Genomic DNA, 17,930 nt, shown 5'->3' with positions numbered 1-17,930 from the left:
GGATTTCAGTGAGGTCAACTCTGAGGCTTCTGGGACTGATGGCCTCCTGCATCCTGATGGTCAAGCACACAATTAGGCATATGCAGGCTCTGCTGTGAGATCTGAAGTCTTAGTTGACCCAGCATCAAGGGACCCTCTCTGACCACATTCAGATTTTGGAGGAGACAGATACACCAACCCTGTTCCTTAGCCTCCACCTAATCAAGTTGCACAGTGGAAAACCTTAAGGAGGTGATCAAAGCCAGGTTGATTGCATCTCAGAAAAAAGAGAAGTACAAGACGGCTTGTGACAACCTGATTTACATACACACCTCTCAAAGGCATCTGCCCAGAAAAAAGATGTACTACCTCCAGATAAAAAAAGTCACAGGACTGAAGCGTACAGGGAGTGCAGAATTATTAGGCAAGTTGTATTTTTGAGGATTAATTTTATTACTGAACAACAACCATGTTCTCAATGAACCCAAAAAACTCATTAATATCAAAGCTGAATATTTTTGGAAGTAGTTTTTAGTTTGTTTTTAGTTTTAGCTATGTTAGGGGGATATCTGTGTGTGCAGGTGACTATTACTGTGCATAATTATTAGGCAACTTAACAAAATAAAATATATACCCATTTCAATTATTTATTATTACCAGTGAAACCAATATAACATCTCAACATTCACAAATATACATTTCTGACATTCAAAAACAAAACAAAAACAAATCCGTGACCAATATAGCCACCTTTCTTTGCAAGGACACTCAAAAGCCTGCCATCCATGGATTCTGTCAGTGTTTTGATCTGTTCACCATCAACATTGCGTGCAGCAGCAACCACAGCCTCCCAGACACTGTTCAGAGAGGTGTACTGTTTTCCCGCCTTGTAAATCTCACATTTGATGATGGACCACAGGTTCTCAATGGGGTTCAGATCAGGTGAACAAGGAGGCCATGTCATTAGATTTCCTTCTTTTATACCCTTTCTTGCCAGCTACGCTGTGGAGTACTTGGACGCGTGTGATGGACCATTGTCCTGCATGAAAATCATGTTTTTCTTGAAGGATGCAGACTTCTTCCTGTACCACTGCTTGAAGAAGGTGTCTTCCAGGAACTGGCAGTAGGACTGGGAGTTGAGCTTGACTCCATCCTCAACCCGAAAAGGCCCCACAAGCTCATCTTTGATGATACCAGCCCAAACCAGTACTCCACCTCCACCTTGCTGGCGTCTGAGTCGGACTGGAGCTCTCTGCCCTTTACCAATCCAGCCACGGGCCCATCCATCTGGCCCATCAAGACTCACTCTCATTTCATCAGTCCAGAAAACCTTAGAAAAATCAGTCTTGAGATATTTCTTGGCCCAGTCTTGACGTTTCAGCTTGTGTGTCTTGTTCAGTGGTGGTCGTCTTTCAGTCTTTCTTACCTTGGCCATGTCTCTGAGTATTGCACACCTTGTGCTTTTGGGCACTCCAGTGATGTTGCAGCTCTGAAATATGGCCAAACTGGTGGCAAGTGGCATCGTGGCAGCTGCACGCTTGACTTTTCTCAGTTCATGGGCAGTTATTTTGCGCCTTGGTTTTTCCACACGCTTCTTGCGACCCTGTTGACTATTTTGAATGAAACGCTTGATTGTTCGATGATCACGCTTCAGAAGCTTTGCAATTTTAAGAGTGCTGCATCCCTCTGCAAGATATCTCACTATTTTTGACTTTTCTGAGCCTGTCAAGTCCTTCTTTTGACCCATTTTGCCAAAGGAAAGGAAGTTGCCTAATAATTATGCACACCTGATATAGGGTGTTGATGTCATTAGACCACACCCCTTCTCATTACAGAGATGCACATCACCTAATATGCTTAATTGGTAGTAGGCTTTCGAGCCTATACAGCTTGGAGTCAGACAACATGCATAAAGAGGATGATGTGGTCAAAATACTCATTTGCCTAATAATTCTGCACTCCCTGTAGAAGCGTAAGCAACACAGCAGCAAATAGCAACTCTGTTAGTACCACTGGTAGGAGATGCAGAAGCTAGTCAGACACCTCCCTGAGGCCTGTCGTAAACATGCAGAGTTAGTAAACAGGACAAGATCCCCTCAAATGCCAGTATTCACTATTCATTGGAATTGGTGGACACAGAATCCAGAGAGCTGATAACAAGTATCATCCTCAGACAGCTTGCTTGGGCGTGAGTGTCTGGTTTCTATTCCAAGATCCAAAAGCATGCCATCAACGTTCCTTTTATGGTGAACACCTATTCTGGCTCCGGTGGGACAAAGTGATGGAAAACAAAATTACAGCAGCATCATGGTTTCCATCAGCACCAGACATTTCAAGAGGGACAAGTCCAAAAGACCTTCACCAGTGAAGGTTTCAGGGTGAAAGGTAGAGACAGCCATGAGCAGTGTTCATCTACCTCCAAGCAGTGACCTACCCACCAATCCTCCCAATCATACAATACCTATTGGGAGATGAATCAGGTTATTCCTTCCACAGTGGGAGTTAGTAACCTCAGGCAAGTGTATTTTGTTGGTCGTCCAACAAATGTACTGCATGGAGTTTGATGCCACACCATCGAACATCCCACCCTACCATCAGATGACCACCCTGCAGGACTTCATTCCACTGCTCAGGAGAGCAGTTTGCCATATGCACAGAAGTTCATAAGTCATCCTTCAATCTCAGGGATACCTTCTTTCACATTCTCATTCATCCGGCACACCACTTATGTCTACCTCAGATTTGTGGTAAGTGAACAACACTACCAGCTGAATGTTCTACCCTTTGCGGTCACAACAGCCTCAAGAGTTTTTACCAAGTGTCTAGCAGTGGCTGCAGCACACATGCACTGCAGTTCCAGTTGTGCTTTCCGTTTTTGGATAATAAGATGATAAAGAACAGCAGCTACCAGCAATGTCTAGTATGCACTCTAAAACAGCTATGTCGTCTAACACTGATTAGATTTCACAGTCTGTGCCAAAAGTCTCTGCTCTTTTCACCGCTGATACAACCCTTTTTAAGGGCAATGTAAAACATGTTCATATTTGGTGCCTAACCCAACTAAGAGAAAGTAAGGGAGGACATTCCAGAGGTTGCGCCCACTTTGGCAAATATGACATCCTGTAATAGTGACAACAATCGTAAAGTTGTTTGGGATGATGATCATATGCACTTATTGACCTTAGCTGTCTGCATTGTCACATTTGATATGGCAGGGGCCAGTTTCGCCAAATTCTGCTTCTATCGGAGCAATTGCCAGGGGTGAGTGGCAACTTTACAGACCTGCTATGCAAGACACATCAATAAATAGGCTAGTGGGAGATGATTCCTCCGTTTCTTTATAAACTACTTATGGCAATGAGGGACTCCCGCACTCAAACACTTAACTACTGAATGTGTCCAAGCTTCACCTCTAGGTTCCCACATCCACAATCCACACACTTTGGATGAATTGGTCAGGGATATTTGCCTATGGTTTTCCTCCATTACCCCTGATTCCATATGGAGTGAGGAAGTTGAGAAAAGTGTCCATGACACTCGTTCTCTTGGCTCCAATGTGGGAAAGGCAACCTTAATAAGCAGCACTGCCAGCAATATCTGTCCACATAAACAAAAAGTTTCCCTTGTGAGCTGTTGTCCTGACAACATCAGATAGCGAACTGAGACAACCAAAATTCAAGCAAATGAACTTTACTATTTGGTACCAGAGGTCGTGCACTTGGTTACTTAAAACTTCCACAATGTGAATGCTCATTTTGCGTGAGGCTGTAAAACACATAACTTGAACGTGTTACACTGGAAAATAGAAATGGTCCGTTCATTACTGTATGGGAAGATGGAAGCAGTGTCTGCAAACGTCATTTCAGGAAATTTTTTGTTACCTGCTACAACTACAAAAGTCAGATTTTATTAGATTTAATTTAGCAGCTGTTGTTGCCTATCTGCAAAACAGCATGTATCTTTCTTTAGGATCCCAGCAATCAAAACATTTATGAAGGGCCTTGATAGGGAATTTCTCCAAGGACATCATCGGTCCCAACCTGGGTCTTATTGTGGTCTTCAGAAAACTTATGGGGCAGCCATTTGAACCCTTATATTCTTGTCAAAAGCAGTACCTTTCATGGAAAGTTGAATTTATTAAAGTGATTGCTTTCTGTGGAAAAGATTATCATTCAAGTTCATAAGGATCAGGTTGTCTTGAGGACAAATCTATGTTTCCTGCCAAACATTACCTCTCCATTTCATGTCATGTATGCCACTGACTTAAATATTTTGTTTCTGCAACCTCTGTCGATGGCATAAACAGCCCTGAATAAATTAAACGTAAAAGGCACTCCAGTGTATAACATTGACTGTACTGAATCTGTTTACAAGACAGAGCAGCTGTTCCTTTCGCAAAAACCCATTTGCTAAAGCCAGACAGATGCCAAACACACTAGAGCACATTCTACTTGCAAGAAGGGAACCACAGAGGTCTTCCTAGGAAACGTACTGTTTACATATGTCTGCAAAGCTTCTACATTGTCCATAGCACGCAGTTCATGAAACATTGTGTGAAAATTCATGCTCGACAAGAGTCATAGGTCAGGCAGACAGCTCTTAAAACATTCCAAATATCTGCCACTTATGCTTGTGGGAAATCACTGCTTAGAAGTCTATGCAAAGCATGTGATCTGCAACTATAAGTTACACTACGAACGAAAAAATGTTACTTACCTTGTAATTGTTTGCAGCTTGTAGTGCTGTACACTTACATGCCACCTCCCACGTCCCCGGATGCGAGCGAAAGACACAAATACTTTACACTAATGACATTATATTTTCATTCACAGTGCATCTGCACAGAATTACTTAATTAATTAATTATTGCTTGGTTTCTGCACTCCACTTACTTTAATTCACTTCTTAGGTGAAAAATAATTGCAATCTGAAGTGGAGTCTTGTTCATATGAGTTGTGGATTTCTGAGTATGATCACCAATGACCTTGAAACAGAAACTTGTAGTTTAAAAAAAAAAGAAAAAAGAAAAAAAACTAGCAAAATCCACAGCCAACACTAGATGACAGGAGTTTACAAAGCATGTGAATCTAGTGCACTACGGGCTACAGGTAGTTACAAGATAAGTAACGGGTTTCCTTATTACCATTATTAAAGAAGGAAAGGGGCACCATGACTCTCTGAAGGCTTTGCCTGTAGCATGTCGCAGCCCGTCTGGCATTCGACAATAGCAATAAATAGCATTATAATGCTCTACACATGTACTGTATATTATCTATTGGGTGCTCTTATTGCAGAAAATGCAGTGGTATAAAAACCCAGGTTTTGCAGATAAATTTGGCAAATATTTCATGGGTTTCAAAGAAATAAAAACAGCTCTGAAATCACTCCGCAGATTGTTACCGTTGTCACGACCACGAGTATTATGCGATAATGGAGGACCAAATTATGCAACAGCGTTACCTAAATTATGTCACAACAAATGGCTATTTATGTTTCTTCACGCTACACATTCCCTAGCAGTTATATTTTGATCCTTTTCAGTTAAAAACATTATTTTTGGTGAAACCTAGAAAGGTTTTGTAATCCAAAGGTATGTAGTAAAAGCCACAGAATCACAAATTTTCACTGGCTCTTATTATTGTCCATTATTTTAACAATGATCTATTATTGAAAGGTAAACAAAACCTAAACTTTCTAATTTCAATCAATAACAATTTTAGCTGCACCTTGAAAAGGCCAGCTTCAGCAATATCTCCCTTCTACAGAAAAAGTGTGTATAAAATAAATCACCATTCTTAATTTCTTAATGAAGTATTGTTCTTTTCTTTTTACTGCAGACAACCAACAGTATAGTTGAATATTTCACTCACTGTTTTCAATAAACATTTAAATATTTTAAAAAAACCTTAGCAACTTAAAAAATAAATAGTCACTATAAAACAAACTCAATGGACAACATGTACTAAAGTCCTATATTGACTCAGAGTACTTGTGACCTCTGCCTCGTGGTTTATGATATATTAATTTGAATGTTAATTAATCTAGATCACTCTGCTTCTCTTTGTCCCCAAATTGTTCTGGTGTGCTGTATTACAATTGTATTTTAGCTCATTTTATATTTGATGTTCATTGTAATGATTGGAAATGTATATCTGATCAGTGCACATGTTTTTCTAGCTTACTTACGTGGAGACCATCGGTAATGGAGGATGATTACTCAGAAAAGCACTTTGTAAGTTCTTTTCTTTTACTATTTTCTTATAACAGCATCCCCTAGCGTAGGCTTTAAGATTCCCGTTATCTCATTATAAAACATTATGCAATCCCTGTATAAGAATAAGTCTCTAATTTCTTTATAACTGATGGCTTGTGAAGCACCCAGTCACTGATTATAAAGAAATTATGTCAGAACTTAACTTTGATAATTTATTAGTGTTGAGTTATTACATCATGTTGCCATCTGCCAGAACCAGCAGCTGAGGGGAAAGACAAATCAGGTCAAAGAGCATAATTAAAGTAGCTGTTTACAGAGCATATGTCACTGTTTTTTCTTTTCTGTTTTTCTAGCTGTACATTAACAAGACGAAAGGAACTATTTTTAGTAACATGTTAATTTTGTGCTCTCCTTGGATAACAATAGAAATGTAGAATGTTTGTATGTTTCTATTGCCCCTTTAAAAAACACCAAACTTGTATTAAACTGCTTTTAATATAGTTTTGCAACTAATATCTAAGAGACTTTTTATGTATATAATTTTGCACTAGAGATTACAATTTTATTCTTCATGTCTGCAAACATGCTCTCTCTTTCATGTGAAAGAGATATGCACCAAGGCTTTGAGTGGTTTTTGGGAAAGGTGATTGTGTGGCCAAGTATTATCAGGAATAAAGTACCCACTGCCATACGTAAGAATATTGCAAGTCACCTCTGAATTCCATACCTTTATAAAGTAAATCTGCAGTTGGCCTTGTTCATCTATATGGTTATGGAACTCCTCAGAGACTTGCAGTACCCTTATATTGTACATCAGAGGATACTTTATCCCTTATATGTGTGAATATCTGATGGAGACTTCTAGCCGCAGCTTCCTTACCTTAGAATTATCCCTAGGCATCAGACTGGATCTGAAAACTTATCGTGAGTAGTACCCCTTTGAGCTGGTAGGTGGCGTTGTTCAGCTCCACCTGGAGTCTTTTGCACCGGAAGTTTCATGCAAGGTGTCTATATAGGCAACACCCCAGTGCACTGATGTTAGTTCTTTGCTTTCAGCGCCAGTCACCCCAGATGCAAAGAGAGCTACCCCCAGTCAAATTTTGACTGGGCTTTTTTTTTTGTACCTTTTGTCAAAGTCATTTTTGAGAATCTTCTCCTGGTGTGGCAGGGATGTCCACTTGAAAGGGCGGTGTAGGAAACTGGACTTCTTTCCAAATGTCCCTCCACTTGTTGCCTTCTTTAGAACTGCAGGATGCTGGTTTTCAACTAGTGCACTGAGGCCTGCCAACCAGACATCAGTGCCAGTGCTCCTTCCCTTAAAAGAAGGTATGTCTGATTGTTTCATAATTGGCAAAGGAATTTAGCACCCCTGAAAGTCCCTAGTAAATGGTAACCCTGGTACCTAGGGCATGCGTACTAAAGAGGGTCCCCAAGGGCTGCAGCATATCTTATGTCACCTTTAGGGACCCAAACACAAATTGCAGTCAGCCTGCCATTGCAGACTGCGTGTCAGGTTGCAAGCCCTGAGTGAAAACAGAACATGGCACTTTCATTGTGTGCCATGCCAAGGTTACTGCATGCATTATATGTAAGTCACCCCTACAGGAGGCCTTGAGAGCCCTCAGGCAGGTTACATCATAATACTTGTAAGGGCATGTCTGCATGAGCAGATATGCCCCTGTGATGTCTAGTTTTATTACTAGATATTGCCAGTGACCGGGCAGCCATCTTAGAACATATATTGGACACTGGTCATCACAAGTGACCCAGCTACATGATGGCTGCATAGAAAATAATAGTGTTTGGTATCAAACATCTCATCTTTATATACCCACACTCTTGTCAGTGTTGGATTTATTATGACATGCCCCCAGAGGGCATCTAAGAGGTGCCCCCTGAAACCTACTATTCCTCTAGTATGTTGGCTGACTCGTATCGACCAGCCTGATGCCGCGAATGAGTTTCCTACCCCCTGGAGGTGACAGGCCCTGATCTCTAAGGTCAGGAAAAATGCCTGCTCTGACAAGAGGGTTTTTCACCTTCTCCAACAGGATGGTAAGTAAATCTGCATAGCAAAGCCAGGGACTTCAAAGTCCCTGCCACCTTTCATTAGTGAGCCTAGCTTCCCCCAGACCTGGGAGAGGCAACCCCCTACCCTGAGGCCCCTTTAACACCAGGACTGGTGGGAAAATAGATAATCTGAATGAGACTTTCCTTACCTTAGAATTTCTCCAGGCTTCAGACTGGATCTGGAGATTTTGTCTTTGAGCTGTACCAGGTGGTGTCGGTGGACTCCACATCCGTTGTTGGCGTTGTGGTTGCTGTGATGACGTCAGGGTCGAATATAGGCACACCTCGGCAGGGTGACGTCAGTTCTTTTCTTTCCGCGCAACTTGCTGATCTGTTAAAGAGCTACCCTTGTCACTTTTAGACCGTCCTAAACACTTTTGTCGAATTTTCTGGCACCTTTTGGTGCATCTAGGATGTTCCTGAAGACTGGGTTCAAGCCTTGCGAGGATTGTCACTGAATGATGTCAGTTACGGATCCGCATTGGGTCAGTTTGTGGTGTCTGCAGCATGACCACAACACGAAGTCGTGCTCTGGGTGCCGGGCCATGCACCCGAAAGCTTTGAGGGAGCGATCCCTAAAGCTCATGGCGGCCCGACGTTCAACCCTGCATCATTCCCGGTCTCGCGCGAAAGAAATGCCTCAAGACCGGCCACGGAGTCATTACCACTCGTCCTCAAAATCCTCGGGACATTCGGGTAAGAAGAAGAAGTCGAAAAAGGCTAGCCATTCTTTGACTTCACCCCATTGCTTGGATGACGTGATGTGGAAAGAGCTTTGACGCTCTAGGCCTCCGTCCGTGGAGCCTGTTTCTGGGTCCGCTCCACGCCTCCCCGCATTTCCAGGAGCCGAAGTGACCCATGCCCATCCAAAAGAATTTTATGAGGCCATGTGCCTTATATTTGGGCAGTCCGACTCCTCTATGGTGCCTTTGGGGCCTGAGGGTTTGAAGGGGGGGCTCTTTGGGTTCTGCGCCAGCAGCTCCAACTCTAGCCACCAAGGGTACCTCCGGATCTGCGCCGGTCTTACCATCAAGACCTTCCCTGGTGCCGGTGAAGTCGTCGACGCTCTCGATGTCGGTTGGGCCCACAATCGTCGTTGACCCGATCCTAATACCTGACGACCCGGAGTCAGAACGGCGTTTGTCAATGCCGATTCTGACTTCCATGGGGCCTTGCCACCCCAGGTTGGATGTGCACCCTTTTTACTTTGAGTATGAATATGAGGAAGGATTGGAGGAGTCCCTGGACCCTTATGAATACCAGCAAGATGTGCAGAACATGGACTGGGCTGAGGAATTGGGTGACGCCAGCGGTCTTGATACCTTCCCAAACACTGGCATGTTGTCTCCTCCTACTGTGGCTACGGCGGAGGTGGCTTCTTACTTCATGGTGGTCAGTAGGGTGGCTGGGCTCCTCGGCCTTGTGCTGCCTACTGTTGCGGTCAGGACTAATCTCCTGACTGAGGTGCTTCAGCCCAGATCCTCTGCTTTGGGACCTCTCCTTCCATTGAACGAAGCCCTCACTGATGTCTTATTGGGTACCTGGTCCAGACCCAGCACAGTGGCTCCTGTGAATAGGAAAATCACTCGCTGCCATCAACCCACCCGAACAACCCTAAATTCCTGACCCTACACCCCACGCCCGAGAGCTTGGTCATTCAGGCATCCTCCTCATCTGGCGCATTCCCTTCCGCTCAACCAGTTAGGGAATCAAAAAGACTGGCTAATCTTGGGAAGAAGATGTTTTCTTCCTCGAGTCTGGCATTGCGGTTGGAGAACACCACATGCATTTTGGGCCGTTATACCCAATCCTTGTGGGACATGGTTGCACAGGTTTTGCCACAGATCCCGGAGGAGGTCCATGCAATCGTCTCTTAGGCTGTTGCCAACAGGAGAGATGCAGCCAAGTTCACCTTAAGATGTGGTCTCGGCACAACTGATTCTCTGGGCAGATCGGTGTAGCGGGGGCATTATGAGCCCACGCCTGGTTAAGAAATTCTGGTTTTTCGAGGGATGTCCAACAGACCTTTATGGACATGCCCTTTGATGGCTCTCATACCTTCAGAGATAAGGTAGACTCTGCACTGGAGAGATTCAAGGACTCCCGGGCTAATGCTTGGTCCCTTGGACCTTCCACTTTCCCTCGCCCCCACCAGTCCATCTTTCCCCCATTTGTGGACATGGAGGGCTCCCCTGCACAGCCTGGGACAGGGAATCCCACGGGCTTGTGGGACAGGGAACCAGAGGTCTGCGCAGTCCATCTTTGCCCCAGCTGCAGCCACCAAACCTTCCTAGTCCGTCTCCCCACAACAGACCAGTTGGTGGCAGGATAAGCCATCACCTGCCCCACTGGGAATCCATCACAACGGACACGTGGGTTTTGCAGATTGTACGAAGGAGCTACTCCCTCCCCTTTGGGTCTTCCCCTCGTGCCATGCCTCCATCAGCGCCTTGAGACCCTCATGAGTGAGTAGTGCGCTTTACGAATCCCCTGATTGATTGATCATTTGGCCCTCTAACAGTGGATCATTTGGCACTTCTCGGCCAAAAAGTTACAGCTCTTTTGGCCAAGGGGACCATAGCGAGGGTTCCTGCGCCAGAAGTAGGCTGTGGCTGTTATTCATCCTATTTTCTGGTGCCCAAGAAGTACAGGGGCCTGTATCCTATCCTCGGAACCCTCAATCTCTTCCTCAGGAAGGAGAAGTTCAAAACGCCCACCTTGGCTCAGGTCCTTTCTGCTTTGGACCCAGGAGATTGGATGGTGGTGTTGGACTTGCAAGACGCTTATTTTCATATCCCGTCTTGCCTGCCGACAGAAGTTACTTACGATTCGTGGTAGGTCACAAGCACTTTTAGTTTTCTGTGCTCCCCTTCGGCCTTACCAGCACCCCTCGGGTGTTCACAAAAGTGATGGCAGTAGTCGCAGCTCATCCGCACAGGTCGGGAATTTCAGTCTTTCTCTACCTCGCCGACTGGCTGTTGAAGGCAGACATGCCCCAGAAAGTTGTCTCCTACCTTCAGACTACGGCAAACCTCCTGCATTCACTGGGGTTCAGTAAAAACATGCCAAAGTCACACTTTCAGATGCTTCCTTTCAACTGAGATGTTCTGGACACAGCACACTTTGGGCCTATCCTTCCCATCAGCGACTCCGGGATATTCGGGCTAGGAGTCCAAAGTTTCAGCCTCTATCCCGGGTTTTGGTTGACAATGACTCTAAGGCTGCTGGGCTTCATGGCCTTCTGCATCCAATTAGTACCAAATGCGAGATGGCATATGCAGGCTCTGCAGTGGGACCTGGAATGGGCGCAGCTCCAGGGTATTCTCGCCGACATGGTTTAGATCTCAGAGTGAACTGCGAAAGATCTGCAGTGGTGGCTTTCGAATCAGGCTCTCGAGTGGAGCTCAGGCCTCCTGTATGCCTTTCCGCCAATGCCACTTCTGCCCAGAGTTCCCAAGAAGATCAAGAACGACCGGGCCCAAGTCATTCTTGTGGCTCCGGACTGGGCATGAAGAGTTTGGTACCCAGAGCTACTGAGCATGGCCACAGATCCTCCAATCAGACTGCTTCTTCGGGAGGATCTTCTGTCGCAGCAGCACGGGACGGTTCTTCACCCAAACCTGTCCAGTCTCTGCCTTCTTGTATGGAGCTTGAGTGGTGGCACTTGACGGCTTTTGACCTTCCGTCCGAAGTCTGCGATGTTATCTTGGCAGCCAGGCGTCCCTCCACCAAAACGGAATACACCTGTTGTTGGCACTAATTTGTGGCATGGTGCACAGACAAGTCTGTTGTTCCTCTTTTTGCCCTGCTTTCTGAGGTTCTCCTGTTCATTTTTTCACTAGGCCATCAAGGTTCTGCTTTGGGCACTCTTAAAGGCTACTCATCAGCTATCTCGGCTTTCTTAGATTGCCAGATCAACCTTCTCTTTTCAAATCCCCTATTGCTGGTAGATTTCTTAAAGTCTAACCCACTTGAATCCTCCCACTCCATTTATCATGCCTCAGTGGGATCTCAGTCTTGTCCTCACGTACGTGATGTGTGCTCCCTTTGATTTTACACAATTGTGCTTTGCGGCTCCTTAACCTCAAGACTTTCTTTCTGGTGGCTATCACTTCTGATGGCAGAGTGAGTGAGCTTAAGGCTCTTTTTCCAAGCCTCCATTCTTGTCTGTACATCCTGACAAGGTAGTACTACGCACAAGGGCCTTCTTTCTTTCCAAGGTTGTCACACCTTTTCATGGTAGACCAATCCATTGCTTTGCCTACTTTTTACGCACTCACACATCCATCTCATGAGGAGGAGAGACTCCACCGTCTGAATCCAAAAAGAGCGTTGCCATTCTATCCTAATCACACTAAAGATTTCCGGGTGGATGATAAACTCTTTGTTGGGTATGTTGGTGCGAAGAATGGGAAGGCGGTGCAGAAGCTTGCTTCTCTGCATCAAAATGTGCTATGCTTTGGCAAAGAAGCAACCTCCAGCGGATTTGCTTGCTCACTCAACCAGTGCAACTGCTGCTACCACAGCATTAGCAATTGGAGTTCCTGTCCTGGACATCTGCCAGGCAGCAATGTGGGCATCATTGCACACATTTACTAAACATTACTTCTTGGACTTCAGGTCTGCAGAGAGGCTACTTTGGTCATTTGGTCCTGCAGGACTTTTTAGTATGATTTTGGTTCACAGCCTACCTCCGAGGATGTCATTGCTTGGGTATCTATTCTAAGGTAAGGAATCTGCAACTTGAAATCTCTATCAGATGAACAAGTTACTTACTTTCAGTAACGATTTATCTGGTAGAGACATATTCTAGTTCCTTACCGACCCACCCATCCTCCCTGCCTGCCAACTGATTTCTAGGGACATGGACTCCCCTTTAAGAGCCTTAAGTCTGGCGCACCAGTTCAGTGTTCTTCATTGCTCCGCGCTTTGGCGTGGAAAGTCGTGAAAAGAAACTAACAGCAACCATGATGCCAACAATGGACATGGAGTCAACCGACACCTCCTGACGGCGTACAAGTGTACCGCTTGAAGAAAAAATCTCCAGATCCAGTCTGATGCCTGGGGAAATTCTAAAGTAAGGAATCTGCACTAGAATAAATCTTTACTGAAGGTAAGTAACTTGTTCCTCAGGAGGCGTGCTGCATTTGCAGCTTGGACACACCCCATAGAGGAGGGCAGCGTGAAGTGAACACAAAAAGGAGAATTTCGCCATCTTGTGGATGGTGAAATTAGGAATTCTGAGACAAGGTAATGCCCACTGGAAGTGGTCATCTAGGGGGTGTAGTGACCATAAGGGTAATAGTCCATTGGCTATAAAAGCTCACTCCCCTTTACACACCTAAATTGAATATTTAGAAGCCCCTCTGGCACCAAGAAGACAGACTGAAGAGACAGAGAACTGAAGACCTGCACAAAACCCTGCCAGGCTGCTTGTACTTTGGCAATCACTGGACTAACTTCACTAGGAGCTGGACAGATTCCCCAGAACCCTTGGAGGACTGCCCAGTGCCTCATCAACCAGGAGACGAGGAGCTACTCCCCTTCATCTGCAGGCAACGCAAGTAGCTGTCCTTTCCATTTTGTTACTGACCATCAGATCCACAGAGGGAGCTTGCTACCAGGAAGAGGTCACCAAAGCCCAAGGAGGTCAGGCCTGTCTCCTCAGTGAGTTTTGAGACGTTGATCCCTCCACGAGCCCCACATTACCAATACCCTGGGTAGCGGAGCAGTTGCAGCAACCAAAGCTTTTGTGTCCAGTCTGGGCACCAGTGCTGAGGAAAACCGACCTGCACATCGAGGGACTTAGGGGACGAAGAGACTGTTAGATCTGTCAGCTCTTGGCATGGAACAGGGTCAAGACAGATTTGCATATGGCTGGGTCCAAACTAGAGTGGTGTGGGGGGCAAAAAACAATGGATTAAACCCAGATCCTTGTGACTGGGGATGATTGTTTCCATTGTTCTGCATTCCGTCCATCTTCTGTTCTTTTTCAAATTGTTGCCCTAAGTGGGAACGGTATTCCCAGACGTGGTCCTGTGCTCACTGTGCCACTGGATTCAGGCTAGCCCTAGCCTGGCTGATGAGGGGTGATACCCCAAAACCAGTCTCAGGATAACTGTTTCTGATCCAGGGAGGAGCTAGCCTGGTAGTTCAGCCTGGACTATTCCCATGGGGAATAGGGTCAAGACTGATTCACTGTTGTCTGGGTTCCAACTAGGGAGGCGTGGTGGGCAAAAAAACAATGGATTAAACCCAGATCTGTGTCTTGGCGGTGAATGTTTTCATTGTTCAGCATTCTGTTCATTGTATGTTCTTTTTGCAGTTGTCACCCTAATTGGGAAGGATATACCCAGACATGGGTCCTGTGCTCACTGCACCAGTCGATTCAAGCTATCTTGGCTGATGAGGGGTGATACCTCGATACCAGTCCCAGGATGCTTGTTTTCAGTCCAGGGAGGACTTGGCCTGGCAGTTCTGGCTGGTCTGTTCCTCTTGGGGACAGGGCCTAGGCTGATTTGTATATGGCTGGATCCAAACTGGTGTGGTATGGTGGGCAAAAAAACAATGGATTAAAACCAGATCTCTGTGTCTTGGGGGTGAATGTTTTGATTGTTCAGCATTCCGTTCATCGTCTGTTCTTTTTGCAGTTGTCACTCTAAGTGGGAAGGGTATCCCCAGATGTGGGTCCTGTGCTCATTGTGTCACTAGATTCAAGCTAGCGTGGCTGAAGAGGGGTGATACCCCGAAACTGGGCCCAGGATGCCAGTTTCTGGATTGTGGAGGACCTGGACTGGCAGTTCAGTCTGATCTGTTTCCATGGGTAGCAGTTTCAAGAATGATTTGCATATGGCTTAGTTCAAACTGGGGTGGCATGGTGGACAAAAAAACAGTGGATTGAACCCAGATCTCTGTGACTGGGGGGTAAATATTTGTATTGTTCAGCATTCCGTTCATCATCTGTTCTTTTTGCAATTGCTGCTCCAAGTGGTAAGGGTATGCCCAGATGTGGGACCCTTGCTTACTGCACCAGTGGATTCATGCTAGCCTTGTTAATATGGGGTGATACCCCGAAACCGGTCCCAGGATGCTTGATTCCAGTCAAGGGAGGACCTGGCCTGGCAGGTGAGGCTGGAATTTTCCCATGGGGAAGAGGGTCAAGACTGATTTGCATAAGGCTAGGTCCAAACTGGGGTGGCATGGTGGGAAAAAGAATGATGGATTAAACCCAGATCTTTGTGACTGAGGGTGAATTTTTGCATTGTTCAGCATTCCAACCATCATCTGTTCTTTTTGCAGCTTTAGGACTATGGGCACTTTACCACTGCTGACCAGTGCTAAAGTGCAAGTGCTTTCTGTCTAAATTGTATTTGTAATTAGTTTACCCATGATTGTCATATTTGATTTATATATAAGTAACTAATAAGGTGCAATATGTGTGCCAAGGGCCTGTACATCAAATTCTACTAGGGGGCCTGTAGCACTGATTGTGCCACCCACGAGTAGCCCTGTAAGTGTCTCTGTGCGCAGTTGTTACTGCCAGTTCGACTTGGCATGTGCGTCCACTTACCAGATCTAAACTATCCCTTTTACTACATGTAAGTCACCCCTTAGGTAGGCCCAAGGTAGCCCCATGGGCAGGGTGCACTGTTTTCAACAGGTAACAGGTAAGATATGTACTGGGGTGTTTTACATGTCCTGATAGTGAAGTACTGCTAAATTTGTTTTCCACTATTGCAAGGCCTATCTCTCCTATAGGGTAACATTGAGATTGCCTTGAAATATATTTGAAGTGTAATTTCCCATTGGAAGCAGATAGGATTATGGATTTTGGGGTCTCTGAACTCACATTTTTAAAATACATCTTTTGGTGAAGTTGTTTTTTAAATTGCAAGTTTTAAAATGCTACTTTTAGAAAGTGGGCATTTTCTTGCTTAACCATTGTGTGCTTTTGCCTGGCTGTGGAATACACGTCCGGATCAGGATGCTAGTTGGGCTGGAGCTGAGGTGTGCCCTGCATATCCTGATGGGTCTTCCTGGGATAGAGTGGTGGGAGAAGCTGACATTTCCACCTGAATAGGGCTGTGCTTGTCTTTACACAAAGTAGTCTCCAACCCCCTGGAGTGTGTCTGCGGCCAAGGCAGGATCTTGCGTACTACAAAGACTTTCCTTTGAAGTTTGCCTACTTCAAAGACAGAATTGAGTATAAGCATTGGACCTCTGAGACCACACCTTTAGAATCCTTCTGGACTGAGGACGTTTTGCCAGGAAGAAAAGCTGGATGGTGTAGGAGGGGACTGCTTCTCTACCTGTGGCTCTGCTGTGCTGGCCTGCTGCTTCTTTTCTGGGAGTAAAAGGACTGGACGTTGCTTTCTACGTCCTGTTTCCAAAGGTTCTCCAAGGGCTTAGACTGAGCTTGCCTCCTGATAGAAGTCTGTAAAAGACAAATTGAGGCACCCCACAGTAGTAATAGTTACACAAATCAAAATGAGTACTGACTCAAATGAGTAATATTCTAGAGAAACAGTCCACTAATATTTAAGCACAGTTCCTTAATATCCGGTCCAATCAAATGATTTAGTCAATCAGATCATCCAATATTTTAATACTTCATCCATGGAACGAACAGTTCAAGCCAACACGTGTTTCGTCATGGGAGATTATCTCATCCCAAATGACTTCTTCAGGGCTAAAAAATTGTAAGAAAATTATTAGAGTTAAAAACCAAAATGCTCAAACATCAAATTTAAGTGTTGTGCAAAAAAGACCCCAAATTTAGAACCCCAAAGTTTCAAAAACACCCGAAAAAAAGGTGAGAGGAAAGAGATACCATATTTCTTAAAACCCAAATTTAGGTTCCAATCAAAAGAAATTAAATAATAAATAAGATTCACAGTTGTCAAAAATAGGTTTTAGTTATCTCAAAATTCTCAAGACCCTAAATATAACCAAAATCACCACGTAAGCACATTATTTAAATTGGTGGTGGAAAGTAAAGTTAGATGACCAACGAGTCTGTTGTCCTCCACAAACAATCATTCACCCCAAATCAGTGAATTAATCATGGTGACCCTATGATTAAATCATAGTGGCTCATTGGCAATACCTTCATTTAACACCGAAAACCGGTGTCAACAATACGGTCTACCCATATATACACTATTGCTACCCCAAGTCAACTGCGAGTACACAGGTCCAATCCTATCGAAAAGAAAACACAAGAATAAACTTGAAGATATTTAAATTACTCAGAGAATATACAGAATATGCAGTCAATCCATATAACAACATACCGATGTTCAAATAAAAAAATAACACCAGCAAAAATCCTTTTAAATACCTTATGTTAAATGGCCCAAAGACCAACCATGTGTCCAATGTCCAAGTCCGTAGCCCGTATTAGTCCAATAGCTAAAATTTAAATGCAAAATAATTGTTAAATACTACAACTACTCAGAACGCCCAATCTTGCTAGAAACAGGTCTTCACCAACATGCAATCGAATAAACCCACCGTACAAAACGTATAACCTCAGCCACTCACCCTCATATCAAAGAAAGCGGCATCCATCTATTACAACGCCGGCACCGCGAATACGCTCCTCGCGTTCTGTTCACCCGGAAATCATATAAAAGGCTAATCCTGCCGACAACACGGAAAGAGGACT

At 44.7% G+C, this 17,930-nt stretch overlaps 1 protein-coding gene across 1 annotated transcript in view; it reads left to right on the top strand.

Moving 5' to 3' along the window:
- Positions 1 to 17,930, top strand: part of ARFGEF2 (ARF guanine nucleotide exchange factor 2) — a 557,551-nt gene that overhangs the window by 337,292 nt on the left and 202,329 nt on the right. Inside the window, exon 33 of the mRNA XM_069243445.1 lies at positions 6,157 to 6,211. Coding sequence (XP_069099546.1) covers positions 6,157 to 6,211 — 55 coding nt within the window. The remainder of the gene's footprint in view (positions 1 to 6,156; positions 6,212 to 17,930) is intronic.

This window comes from Pleurodeles waltl, chromosome 7 (genome assembly GCF_031143425.1).
Source record: "Pleurodeles waltl isolate 20211129_DDA chromosome 7, aPleWal1.hap1.20221129, whole genome shotgun sequence".
In the NCBI taxonomy this organism is placed as follows: domain Eukaryota; kingdom Metazoa; phylum Chordata; class Amphibia; order Caudata; family Salamandridae; genus Pleurodeles; species Pleurodeles waltl.
This window is presented reverse-complemented; position numbering and strand designations above follow the sequence as displayed.